The 12,619-nt window shown below is 51.6% G+C and overlaps 7 protein-coding genes across 7 annotated transcripts; 4 read left to right on the forward strand and 3 right to left on the reverse strand.

Annotated features, from left to right (window-relative positions):
- Nucleotides 1–50: 50 nt before the first annotated feature.
- On the reverse strand, nucleotides 51–1,801 carry J3458_021776 (uncharacterized protein; the record flags this gene model as incomplete). The annotated part of the gene is made up of 4 exons (XM_007817508.2): nucleotides 51–548; nucleotides 619–1,297; nucleotides 1,443–1,578; nucleotides 1,643–1,801. The coding sequence occupies 4 exons, from the start codon at nucleotides 1,799–1,801 to the stop codon at nucleotides 332–334; spliced, it is 1,191 nt and encodes a 396-aa protein (XP_007815699.2). The 3' UTR covers nucleotides 51–331.
- Nucleotides 1,802–4,618: 2,817 nt separating this feature from the next.
- On the forward strand, nucleotides 4,619–5,056 carry J3458_021777 (uncharacterized protein; the record flags this gene model as incomplete). The annotated part of the gene is made up of 1 exon (XM_066122738.1): nucleotides 4,619–5,056. One exon carries the CDS (start codon nucleotides 4,619–4,621, stop codon nucleotides 5,054–5,056), a length of 438 nt encoding a protein of 145 aa, XP_065972300.1.
- Nucleotides 5,057–5,159: 103 nt separating this feature from the next.
- J3458_021778 (uncharacterized protein) lies at nucleotides 5,160–5,441 on the forward strand (the record flags this gene model as incomplete). Its single annotated transcript, XM_066122739.1, has 1 exon — nucleotides 5,160–5,441. The coding sequence occupies one exon, from the start codon at nucleotides 5,160–5,162 to the stop codon at nucleotides 5,439–5,441; it is 282 nt and encodes a 93-aa protein (XP_065972301.1).
- Nucleotides 5,442–5,463: 22 nt separating this feature from the next.
- Nucleotides 5,464–5,730, forward strand: J3458_021779 (uncharacterized protein; the record flags this gene model as incomplete). The annotated part of the gene is made up of 1 exon (XM_066122740.1): nucleotides 5,464–5,730. One exon carries the CDS (start codon nucleotides 5,464–5,466, stop codon nucleotides 5,728–5,730), a length of 267 nt encoding a protein of 88 aa, XP_065972302.1.
- Nucleotides 5,731–5,767: 37 nt separating this feature from the next.
- J3458_021780 (uncharacterized protein) lies at nucleotides 5,768–6,351 on the forward strand (the record flags this gene model as incomplete). Its single annotated transcript, XM_066122741.1, has 2 exons — nucleotides 5,768–5,804; nucleotides 5,867–6,351. The coding sequence occupies 2 exons, from the start codon at nucleotides 5,768–5,770 to the stop codon at nucleotides 6,349–6,351; spliced, it is 522 nt and encodes a 173-aa protein (XP_065972303.1).
- A 1,058-nt stretch (nucleotides 6,352–7,409) lies between these two features.
- J3458_021781 (uncharacterized protein) lies at nucleotides 7,410–9,382 on the reverse strand (the record flags this gene model as incomplete). Its single annotated transcript, XM_066122742.1, has 6 exons — nucleotides 8,766–9,382; nucleotides 8,343–8,675; nucleotides 8,159–8,273; nucleotides 7,751–8,005; nucleotides 7,504–7,524; nucleotides 7,410–7,435 (listed from the first exon to the last, which is right to left on the reverse strand). Exons 1-6 carry the CDS (start codon nucleotides 8,877–8,879, stop codon nucleotides 7,410–7,412), a joined length of 864 nt encoding a protein of 287 aa, XP_065972304.1. The 5' UTR covers nucleotides 8,880–9,382.
- Nucleotides 9,383–9,859: 477 nt separating this feature from the next.
- J3458_021782 (uncharacterized protein) lies at nucleotides 9,860–11,616 on the reverse strand (the record flags this gene model as incomplete). The annotated part of the gene is made up of 2 exons (XM_066122743.1): nucleotides 9,860–11,016; nucleotides 11,064–11,616. The coding sequence occupies 2 exons, from the start codon at nucleotides 11,614–11,616 to the stop codon at nucleotides 9,860–9,862; spliced, it is 1,710 nt and encodes a 569-aa protein (XP_065972305.1).
- Between the last annotated feature and the right edge of the window lie 1,003 nt (nucleotides 11,617–12,619).

Consider the following 12,619-nt stretch of genomic DNA (forward strand, 5'->3'; position numbering starts at 1 on the left):
GCAGTTATATTTAGATTATTAAATAGAGCAAGCTTCGAGCCTGAAATCTCGTCGAATTTCTTTTTTTCTGTGAATAGGTTTGATGCATAATTGCCATGGCCCCGCCTTGAAGCATTTACAGACAGCTTCTTGTTTCTTAAATATATGCCCAGACGCCAATGTCATGACATGGTACCAGAGGACAAGCTAGCTTTCTACATACACGCCAAGCACCACATAATGTCATTCCATGTTCAACCCTCTTCCACGTCCACAATGTATCTGCGTCGCAAGTCCGTCTCTTCCTCGGTACGTGAAATCCTGTGCCGGCTGGCAACTTTTCCCACGCGAGCTAAACTCGGAGGTACCGCGTCCTATTCTTGGAGCCAAAAGTCTCGGGAGCGAGCCGAACCAAGATGAGCCGAAGCGTAGGCAGGCAGCTGCAGATCATGCCGACGTTTAATTCAATCATTGACCAATACGCCGTTGCCCACTGATCCCACGTCGGATTATCCGACCTGGCAAAATGAATCAACGAATGTAGCCGCAACGCGGACACGATTGTGACGCTGGCAATCAGTTAGCTGGCAACAACTCATGTTACAGAAGAAGAAGAAAAAAAGAACGTTGGTGGCCTACAAGGTTCCAAGGAAAAACATAATGGCCACGCCGACCTTCTTCTTCCAATGCAGCCTCAGGGGAACCACCTGGCTCATGGGGAGGACAATCATCCAAAGGTCAATGGCCAGGCCGATCGCGGCATTGAGCCACCCAAACAGGTTCATGTTGATGCAGCTGCCCTCTGCCGCGTCAAAGTACTGGTTCCAGTAGTAGTCAACGGGGGTGCACTGGAAGACCGCGCCCGTGACAAAGATCAAGCCGTATAGGACATTGAAGGCCACCGTCGCCCGCAGCACCGCCGGCCCGGCAGTCGCGGCAAAGAGGCGCAGGTAAAAGAGCGAAATGCTGAGCTTGACGAGCGACGTGCCGGCCAGGTACAGAATCTCCATGACGTAAAAGTAGAGCATGGACCGGGAGATGTGGGCGGCGGTCACGGTCCAGACGTCTCTGCCGAGTCCGTTGGCCGTCATGCCACCGAGGGCGATGGCCAGGCCCGCGATGCAGATGACCAGGGTGCCGAGGATGGCCCAGTCTTCCGAGCCGAGCTCCCTGGCCGGATGGAAAAATTGCTTGAACACGAGGCGTGTTGTTGTGATGAAAATGGCGACGACCCCGAGTGCGATGTAGGTGCTGTTGTACTCTGCTGCTCTGTCTCGGACTGGCGCGTGGCATGCTGTCTGCGTGGCATTTTTCGTAGCTGTCGATGTCCAGTGAGTTGGCTTTTTCCTTGCTTTATTTCTCGCTCCTTTTTTTATAAAGAAAAAAAAAAGGATAACAGCACAGAGGGTTGGGGTTTTGTGACCCCGGTTTACATCACAAGGCGCAGAAACCACGATACTTACATAGACCATCCGAGAACGAGCAGCGAGCCTTCACACAGATGGCTCCTTCTTCATTCACGGTTTCGTCGGCGCAAAGGCATGCGATGTCGTCGGGAGAGCAGGTCGAATTCGCAACAGCAGAGGCAATGCAAGGAATCTTTGGCGTGTTGCGTCAGCTGGCCGCGTCCCTTGACACGTGGAGAGCGCAATTGGGAACTTACTGCGCATGATGGCAGCCTGGCGGTGATGCTTGCACTTGAATTCGACGACGGTGATGAATCTGATGATGGCGCCGGGAGCCCGGTGCTGGGTCCGGCCCTGACGGAGGGAAGGAGCGCCGGCGCGCCGGCGAGAATGGCCCAAAATGGCAATCGCATCATCAATCAATGCACTCCCGTCATGGCGAGCAAAGCGAACGGCGTGTCGGGCAACGTGAATTGATCATTGATGCATCTGCAAAGTCGCAAATTGCAATCTTGGCTTTATGTACATGGTAAGGAGCTGGGAGCTGCTGATGCAGACGTTGGAAGTCTTTCATTTTACAGCCACATGGCCAGGGCATCGGCCGATCAACCCTTCGTTCGCGACGTGGTCACTCAGCCATGTCGACCTTTCCCGCCAAAAGAGGTTTAGATGAGGGCAATCCAATACTGCTGGGAGACATGTCAAGCCTCCGTGGCGCAAACTCCACATTCCGGCCCCGGGGAGAGATGTGATTGATTTGTGCTACTAATTGCCACAGGGGACAGCCAAAGGGTCTTGGATTGAATGACAGCGTATCAAGACGTGTGGCGGCGACGGTCAGTGGAGAGATGGATTTTGCCGTCTTCAAGGGAGCTTGCTTTTTATGGAGACGGGGAGAAGTTCCGGCACGGCACTTTTCCCATTTCATGACATGGCTTTGTGGCTGGAGGCGTCGATTTATGAAATTACCCGCGAATCATGTAGGTTTACGGTTATACTCGGTCAAGAGTCAACCGAAGGCAATAATACTCCGGACCGGAAGAATGGCCAGATGAAAACGGTGGTCGGCCCATGTTCCTGGCCATACTCCTATTTTCCGACCATTTTCGAAACATCTCGCAAGTCCGCCTCATGCCCAGCGCCCATGAGGCAACGCTCTAGATTATTTAAGGCATTTTGAGTAAGCTTTAAAGATTAAAGTGTCCGTACTATATCACCTCTGTGACGTGACCTCCCTCGCTGGGTTTGGTGGCAGGTTTCAGTGGCCCTCCAAACGAGAGAGTGTATTGGTTGGTTCAGTGTTACCAGGCACATGGATTCACGCCTCTGTTGTAGGAGGAGGATGGGCGCGAACGGGAAGTAATTTACTGCCGAGAAACACAAAAAGGGGGTGACTAGCTAGAGTCGGCCCAGAGAAAGACGATTCTCCAACGCATCCGGCTGTCTACAATCTATCCATTTCGCCCATGTGTGCTAAGACGGGCTCTTTCAAAGCAAATCCGGCGCTACCGGAGGAGCGGGCTCCAGCCTACGCTCTTTTTGGTTCAAGAAGGACATCATCACCTGCTTGTTGAAACAAGACTCGCACTCGGTCCCCTCCGCCACGTACCAATCTCATACACTCAACAGTACAACTGAAAAAGAGCTGAGGCGGGCAAAGGACGGAGACAAAATGTAGGAACTTCTTATGTAGCATAGATTGACAGTTGCCCTATTAGGAGATTTCCACCAGGACTATATCGCGCGCCCGACATGCGTGTGTCCCCTGCTAGATGGGTTTGACAGCAGGAAAGCCAGAGACGATGACCAATGGTGGACCTTTGTCTACAAGAGGTCTATGCGCCGGCCATGCAAAGAACAATCCACTGGCAGAGGTACTTTTGATAGATCTTGTCAAGATGCTTAAACCTTGAATGGGCGGATCGCCATGGCCATCCACATTGGCGGCTTGGAGCAACTGGCTCGGCCTTGCACGACCTGCCTAATGCCGCTCTGTTATGGAGAACAACAGTGCTTCCTTGAGATCTCGTGTTCAGGCTTCCCGCGAACTGTTCATGAAGCCGCTTGGCACCATCGTTGTGGGCGGTGTCCGGACTAGGGCTCACGGCTATGGTCTGGCGGCCGAGCATTTCACATATCGGACTGAGTGCCTATGTAATGTACTCAGCCTCGTCAACAGCCTCAATTAAAACGTCGGTGCGGCTCATGACCTTGGCTATGTCGTTGAGCGCCAACTCGTGTCTTGTAATCTTGTCCAATCGCAATTCTATATACTCGTATACGCTGTTCAACTGGTAGGCTGTACCCGTGGCCAATATACGGGTTTGACATGAAGGGATTTTCTAATGCCGTTGGCCATTTCTTGGCTCGCTCTAGCATTTGCTAAACTCCCTATCGGGGCTTCTAGGCATCTTGTTGGGTAACAGGAGAATTGACAACGAAAAGGTGGAACTCTGCTGAACTCTTCCCATGGTTGCCATACATGAAGAAAGCTAGATGGGAGAAAGAAACACGTACCGATTTATTATACTTCGACTGAATAAATCATAGACATTTGGCTCCGTTTTGTGGCTCACCTCGATGAAAGACTCTTGCAAACGTGAGCAACAACTTTGCCCAGGACGACAGCCACTGGCTTTGCTTTCTCGACAGGCCTTGGCCACGTTACATGTGTAGCATCGTACGGTGACTCGGAGGAGGCCAGGGTGTGCTGCGGGTGGCTGGTGTCCGTTGACTGTAGATCTCAACTCTTTACTCCAACTTTTTGCCTTTTGTGTGCCTAGCCGGCTAGCTGTACTTGATAAGAGCACTCTTTCGGCAATATAGAAATGCTCCTGAAACGGTTGAACCGCATGACCTTCAACTGAACATACCCTCGGCACAGCATGGATTCTGCCACGCCGGTGGGGATTAACCTCTGCATGGCCACCATGCCCAATACAATGAAAGAATCTTCGTGTAGTTGGATAACATGGCTACTCAGTCAGAAGAAGAACATGGACTATGAAGGGATGACAGATCCGGCCAATCATGAAGTGCTCCATGGCTTCATCACCAGCACTGGAACATTCTTTATATATCGTTCTTTCAGTCTATAATCTTGGTGGAACTCGCCGCCACCACCATCATGCACTCCCTCGGCAAAACGGCCGTTCTAGTACTCGCCGCTGCGGCTACTAGTCATGGTCTCAAGGCTACCATTCTGGCAGACACAAACCGAGGTGGACGCGTAGATGTCACCGCTAAGACGGACGTTGAGGGATAGGCCACCTGGACCGAGGAGCGAGGCGCCTTATTCTTGCCAAACATCGTGGATACCAACCGCCGATGCTCGCAAAAAAATTCGACCAGAAACGACTGAAAATGGCCTTGCAGAATGCCGCGATGCGTCCGATGACATTCTACGCAACCCAAAGTACCTCGCTCCGCTTCGCACCGTGCCCATCAACAACTTGACCAGCTCTGTTACGGGTACTATTACCATCTCTGCCAAATATGCCCTTGAGAAGGTCCGAGTCTTCCACAAGAACAATGATAAATGGACCTATATGGATAGCAGTCATGAGTTCCGGGGGGGCGCCTTGGGAACTGGTCTGGAACTGGGAATCGATGCCCGAGATGTCCGCCGACCCAACGAGTGGGATGGCAGAGTCCCGTTCACTCCAACTTGACTGATGACGGGGAGACTTGTCCTGATCAAGTTGCCCTTCGCGTGGCACCAATTTTGACACACAATCATCTCGAAGCTCCGGACCAAGTTTCACGGTTGCCGGCATGGGCCGCCCGGAGCAGGCGCAGTTTGCGGCCTTGATTGCGAATTATACGGCCCAGGCTGGAATCAAGAAGCCCGTTTACATGTTTCGGGAGCGGGACGTCTGGACCCAGGATTACTTTGAGCCGCGCTACGCCAGCATGCCCGGCCCCGAAGGCCCCGTGTACCTGCGAGTGAATATCAGAAGCAGCCAGTCGTGGCGCGGTGCCGGCCGCAGGGTATTCTCGGAATTGAGGTCTGACTCCGTGGGAGCTCTTCAATACTTCCCCTCCGGGAACCCCTGAGTCGCCTGCGACCATTGACTCCATGGGAAACCTCGAGACCATCCCGCCGTGTTCGTGCGGCGGCAAGAATTACCCTGCTGGTAGAGCAGTCATGGGGCGACACAACAGCAAAACACCGACAATGCTGTCCTTCCTCAAGGCTCAGGAAGCCCAGCACCCCATCGACGACCTTGACCACGACCGGCTTTCAGTCGGACATGCCGATGAATACATGCAGTTCCTCCCTGCCAACAATTCGCGAGGGTGGATCATGACCGTGGATGATCCTACCTTGACTGAGCCTCCTTGAAAAGGCACGGGCAGACGGCCATGGAAAGGTGCAAGCCATGCCTCGCAAACACAAGTCATACGACCCTGAGAATTGTCTTCCTTCCAATAATATAGGGAGCGTGCTTGGCCTTCCCAACTTTGACAGTGTCAACCAGCACTGCGCAGACCGAATCAAGCACAACACAACATTATAAAGCGAGAAACCGGCATTAATGACGACGACATTGTTCGGATCTCCAGTCTCTTCTACTACAAAAACAAAGGCTTCAACTGCACAGACGCGCCACCCAGGGCACCGGAGGAAAGACAACCGCCAGGACTCAGACAAAGGAACATCATCGAGGCAGCTGAGGAGGGCAGCCATCTACATAGTCGCGACGAGGAGACTCGGCGCATGCTGGCGCTGCATCCCGCGACTATTAACGGCGTCGTCTACGACAACCGCCAATACATGGCACCTAACCCGTGGGGGCCGATTATCGGAGGAAAGGATATCCTGGCCGAGGCTCTTAGTGAAGCCTACGCCAAGGCCGGCTTCCAGGTAACTTTCATGGACGGTTGGTTTGACCATCATGTTTTGAACGGTGAAACTCACTGCGGCTCTAATGTGGATCGTGACGCTTCTCAAAAATGGTGGTAGGTGGTACCGTTACATTTAAAGACCGACATTTGTGAATAGAAAGAGTTGGGATTTCTTTCTCGTAAGATGCCATTTTATGTATTTTCGCGCTGCTCCTTGCTGAGACTCGTTTACGTCCCTTGAAAGGCGCCTAATTGATACGCAAGGCCTGTTCTGACATGTATAAATGAAATGTACATTCGTGGAATTTATTGCCAATAAAAACTCGGAGTAGCGGGAAAATAGGCCCAGAAGTTAACTCGGCAAGCACAGAAATACAGGGCTTAAACCATCCTAAGTGGTCATCTGTGACATCCTCTTGGTTGTAGGTAAGGCCAATGTAAATTGGTCATCTAGATGGAAACTAGAAGACTGCTATTAATAACAAGAGTGAATCCAGGTCTTAATAGACACTGCACCGACCACTGAGGAGTTGTAGGCACTCAACTTCTCCCCCACGGACCACCGCGTGGCTAGGAACACGGAGGACGCCAACAACCACGCCAGATTTCTATGCTGCATAAGCAATCCCCACCACTTCAAATCATGATTAACTCGAAACAAGTTGACGAAATCCTGGTGGTTCGCATCAATGCTGGAAGTTACCAAGGAGCCGGCGTAACTCTCGAGTATAACTCCTGGCGAATAACTGTGTCGAATTTCGCCGCTTGGCCTCCATGTCGAGTCGACCCACCGCTGTCGAAGATGAGTTCACCCAGCTTCGTTAATAAGCAGTCATCGTTGCAAATGAAGAAAATGATGGCTTGATAGACAAAGCCTTGGGTACCATCATTGACATCGGCCGATCTGCACTCTTCCAAATAACCTCCGCCAATATCTAAATCACGACCAGCAAGCCGGCTGCTGAGCGGGGAGACTCAATATGTAGTAACGGGCTGGTCAATGTACAGCAATGAACATTATTGAAGCACTGATGCTTCTATGCTGACCTACTGGTTGCTTAGATCAAGGCTATGAGCGCAATTCTGGGTGCGTTTTGCGAAATGCACAAACAAGCGCTTCGCAGACAGATGGTGTCGCAAGGATGACCATGATGAGGAGAAGCAAAAACAAATTTGCTAGGAGGATGCGGCCGTGACTTGTTCTGAGGATGAACACGAAAATAATTTAGCCTCAAGTATTAGCTAGTATATAAGCGGAGAAAAAAAGCACCTTGGGTAACAAATATTAAAACTGCCAAGACCAGTAAATCACTCTCTTAGCACTCTCTGATGATATAACTTTTCGTCTTCAGCGCCACTAGACATCAGAGTCTTCCTTGTTTGAACGCGTCTTTCTGGAGGTTGGCCAAGGCCAAGGCTCAAAGGATGCTTCGCAAAAAAGTCCAGGATCATCGGGGTTGCATTAAAACTGGCGACATGATGACCGGGATTTTGATTGTCGATATTAGGAACCGTACTTGGCCAATCGTGGCCGATAGCAGAGTCATAGACGTGCTCGACCAGTCCAGCCTTGCTCCCGTGCCCAAAAGTGTAGAGAACAGTGTTTTGAGAAACGCGGGTAGTGGTGTTGTCGATACCCAGCCCATCGAGGGAGGCCCATTGTTGAATAAAGTGTGGGATGGAAGGAAGGCATTCCTTCTTGCGACTACCACCTTTATAAGAAATGACTTTGTCTTTGCCACCGTGAAAACTCAAGGAAGGGCACGTCCGCCCTGCTGGAACGACATGAAAATTCCACGGTTTGGGGCCTACAAGGTCGCGAGTGGATGTAAAAGGCTCCGGAAACAGGTGCGAATGCTGCGACGCGGCTAGATAGCCTCGGATCACAGGCTATAGATTGCAGAACCCTCCACCGTCCGATTTACCCGTCGCCGATATGCGGGTAGGGTCAATGCAATACCGATACTGAACATAGTCAAGTATATCGGATGTGAACAGGATATCGTCACTCGTCGCGCCAGGAACGCCTTGCCATGTTTCCTTGTGCTTGTCAGCATTTTTCTCGTACCGAATTGAAGCAGCAGGATGAAATGAAATGCATCTTCTTACATCAATCCCCTGTGGATAGATTACAAACGCAGCCGAGTTGAACTCTGGATTTGTTAATTGATCCAGCTTTAATTGATCCTCGGCATTTCTACCGCCACCATGATATGACAGAACGGCAGCAGCGGGAGTGTCTGAATGGTACTCCGGAGGTATCGAGAGGAGAAAAGTGCGCCGTTCCCCATCACTTGTTACATGGATGGTAGAGACTCCTCCAGCGAACTGGCCTTGAGGCAAGGGCTTGTAACATCCGGCAGGCAACGCAGGTGAAACCTCGCTGGGCATTGCAGAGGCCTCTATTAGCGTAAAGAGGAACGCAAAGGTGAGTAGCATTGTCTTTGGCAGAGCGTGAGTAGAAATGTTTTGCCTTCCCAGCACCTTGTACTTTCGGGGTGGAGAAGGGGAAAGACGCAATTGCAAACATACAAGATAGAATCCACAAGCTATATATTTGGAACCGGCACACAGCTCACATCGCAGCCTTCTTTGGACGTGCAGCTTCACTGGCCTGAAATGGCATCTTAGATCAGCGCTAGTCATTGCGCACAGGGCTTACGTTGCATTATCGAGAGCCAGTGGCTTCGGGAGCTTTGGGACAGATCCGTTCTTTCGTGGTTGTATTGCCAACTCAGTTGCGCCGAAGTTGCCGATATCCTTTTCACTAACGATGGCGTGGCATTCATTTTGGAGCCAGTATGTCTTCAAACCGAGCATCATGTGGCGACCGTTGGCTGCTCCCTGAAGTTAAATGTGCTTCATGTTAGTCGACGCACACCGAAGCATCCTGCTCCAAGCTGGAGCTAGTAGTGCACTTGGTGATGAAGAGAACGATGCCCGATATCCAGAGAAGAAAGAAATGAAATCAAGCTCAAGTTGTTGTCAAACGAATGAAACGACGCCAGTTCGGTAGTCCATGTTTGAATGTCGTGAATGAAGGCTGGGGTTTCCAGGACTCGAGCACATCGCTGCCTGAAGGTGCCTTAGGCAACAAGGCTGCTCCACCGCTCAACGGTCAGCTACGCCGGCTAAACTCTGTGGTTGCGTGGTTGGCAGTGGCGCGGAGAGTCTAGAAACAGGTCAGTTGAGAAGTCCTGGACTGGCAAGCTCATCAACGTCATTACTAAACCGCTGTACCACAACGCCTCTGCACGCCCGGCTTCCCGGCTTCCCGGCTTATGTGTTGCAGCCCATTACCGGCTCTGGGGTGGTCCACTCTGCAGGTCCATAGCTCCCGCGCGATCATAGATCGATGGAGGAGAACAAACGCTCCATGCTCTCACTACATTTCACTACTTTCGTTACAATCGAGCTGGGTGCAAGTGATAACCCAACAGCCCAATGCTATCCGGTTTGGTTTTCACGCTGAGCGGCAATCAATATGCAGAAGACACACCACTGACACGGCAAAAGAAGATGAGAGATGATGAGTCATATGTATATATATGCCACGGAACAACCCAGATAGGCTGAAAAAAAAAATTAAAAATTTCAAAAAACAGAACGCTTTGTATGCCAGCCACTCAATTATTAAAGTGAGGAGTGTTGAGTAAAATACCCATCAAACAGCCACCGATCAAGCCTGCAATGGGAATAGTCATAAACCAAGAAAAGACCAGCAAGCCAACTCGTTGCCAGTTAACCGCCTTCAAGGTGCCGTTACAGAGACCAACGCCAACCGTGGCTCCAGTAATGCACATGGATGTCGAAACCGGCAGCGAATACTGTGAGAAAACGAGAACTGTAATAGCAGCACCCATCTCCATGGAGGAGCCTCGGCTGGGTGAGTGGTAGGTGATTTTATTACCCATGACTAGAAACTTGTCAGCGCCTTGTGTGCGGGATGCCAGAAAGTGGGAAGCATATGCCTTACCCTTCATAATATTGTAACCGTACGTGATAAAGCCGATACAAATGGTCAGTGCCATAACAGCAATCTGCCACAGCTCAACGGGCGAGTTGGACGTCAGGGCCCTGCCAGTGGACCACGCGGAGTACATGGCGGCCCAGACACCAACAGCATTACCGACGTCATTGGCGCCGTGGGCAAAAGAGGCAGTACAGGCAGTAATGACTTGGACAAACGAGTACAGGTACTCAACCTCGTCAGGATATTTCGTCGCCTTGTCATAAACGCGCTGCATGCGGCGACCCTCGGGGGTGCCCTCGATGCCGACTTGAGCAGTATGAATGTCATAATGCATACCATAGAGAAGAGCAACAACCGCCATAGCGGGAATACGCTTGCAGAGAGCAATCATATTGTGAGTCTCATAAAGAGATCCGGCGCCCATGGGGTTAGCATGCAGTGTCCGCATCGCCCAGCCAAGGGGACCACGGCTCTTCCTGAGCTTGGCGTGGTGGCGCTCTCTTGCTTCGGCTATGAGCCTCTGGTAGCCTTGTTGATTGCATTCAGCCAAGATGAGCTTCTTCTCGGCAACATTGTTGGCAGACTGCACAGGTGTTCCTGGCTTTTCGCCATCGGTGACGGTACCGGACGCCCCTTTGGTGTCGAAGACTCCCGCATCTGACTGGCTGTTGTCGTCACTAACTTCACCGTGCTGGACGACGGCATAGTCGGGTACCTTGGCCTGCACTGCATCTTCTGGGGGCTGACGGCTAAAGAGAAGAGGGCCGTAGACGGCATGCTTCCATGAAACTGTGTAATCCTTCTTGAGCACTTTGGCATGAACAAATGGCACAAAGAAGATTGCAGCTAGCACGAACAGACCCATCCGACTCCGAGAGTGACGGCGGCAATATACCAAGCTGGCTTTTTATCCAGGCCGAGTCTTGGGGAGCCCTTATAGACGACGGAAAGTGTGCAAATAACACCAGCGATTAGGAAGAAGAAGGGCGACGTCCAAACAGCCCAGGGTATGGGGTTCTTTCGAACGTGAACAACCAACTTGATAAGCATAAAGATAATGGCACCAAAGCAGGCAGAGATGGCCGGTGCCATGCCGAGGCCGGCAAAGATGGCACCAAGACCTTTACCATTATTCCATCCCCACTGGACGCCAGAAGCACCAACAGTGGCAACACCGACACCGGCAATGGACGAAATAAGAGAGTAGGTAGATGAGACATGGGCTGAGTGTCGAGTACACCATTGAACCCAGAGAGATGCGCCAGCAGCAGCACATGTGAAGGCCAGTAGTTGGACGCCAGGGTTATTCTGAAACGCTGACAGAGGGATGATTCCATTCTTGATGGTCGACGCGGTTCGGGCACCTACAGTCAAAGCACCGAGCATTTCAAACACAAGGCACAGGACCATGGCCTGTCTGTATGTCACAGACCGTGAGGACACGCTGGTCGCCCAGGCATTGGCGACATCATCTATTGGTAAACCCCGTGTTAGCTAAATCTCTGGGCACACTTCCAAGAAACGGTCAAATCACACATACTTGCACCGTGTTAAAGGCTTCGAGCAAGGCAAAGCCAGTGCCGATGACAAAACACGTACGTGTACTGGGTGAGCACCATGTTGTCTGTTGTCTGGAGCTTGTCTTGCAGCCGCGAATTGCCCGAGTGTAAGCTCTGAGGAAAGAAACTGACGACTGGACACGGATACGATTTCTGTCCACCAGGGAGGAGCAAATGCTATTATATGTACTGGCCTCCATTGCGTCCTCTGTGTGCTCCGCAAGTCACTCCACGTTTTCATGTGGTTGAACGGCTGACGGCCCTTCAGCGTTCGGTGTCTGCTTCTGGTGAGCCAAGAAGCCAAGCCGATAGTAGCGACGAGTTTTTCCAGCACGGAGAATTGTCACTATCCAATGAGCGAATCTCAGGCTTACAATTAAGCTTAATGCGGGCTTGGGGGGCTTGAGTCGGCACGTTGGCAGTCCCGCTGCATTAGGAGATCAACCTCCAGGCTCGCCAATCACACACAAATGGAATCCCACGTGTAGGCGGAGGACACAAGGAGCGCGCAGAGGTTGGGCGTGCCAGGTATTTTTCTATTTTTTCAGCCGGCCCTTCTTCCTGTCATGGCAAGAGGTCATGCTGCGCTTTTCGCGTCCGTGTTTGAAAGCGTTTCGGGAGAGCTGCGCGTTTGCCCACGTGTCTACCGACGTCCTTAAACGGCATGATCGAGACCCGGTAGACCTCGCTGACTCCGTTGCGCACAAGCTTAATCAGAGTGTCTCGGCCTGGTTCTTCTAAAAGCCCACGTTGGCGGGACGAAATCTTGCATGAGTAGACAATCTCTCCTTCGACCACTTGCTGTATTTGGTCCGTCGATGGAATTCAGTAGTAGAAGAAGCCTGCCCCCGCAT

This window comes from Metarhizium acridum (assembly GCF_019434415.1).
Source record: "Metarhizium acridum strain ARSEF 324 chromosome Unknown scaffold_586, whole genome shotgun sequence".
In the NCBI taxonomy this organism is placed as follows: domain Eukaryota; kingdom Fungi; phylum Ascomycota; class Sordariomycetes; order Hypocreales; family Clavicipitaceae; genus Metarhizium; species Metarhizium acridum.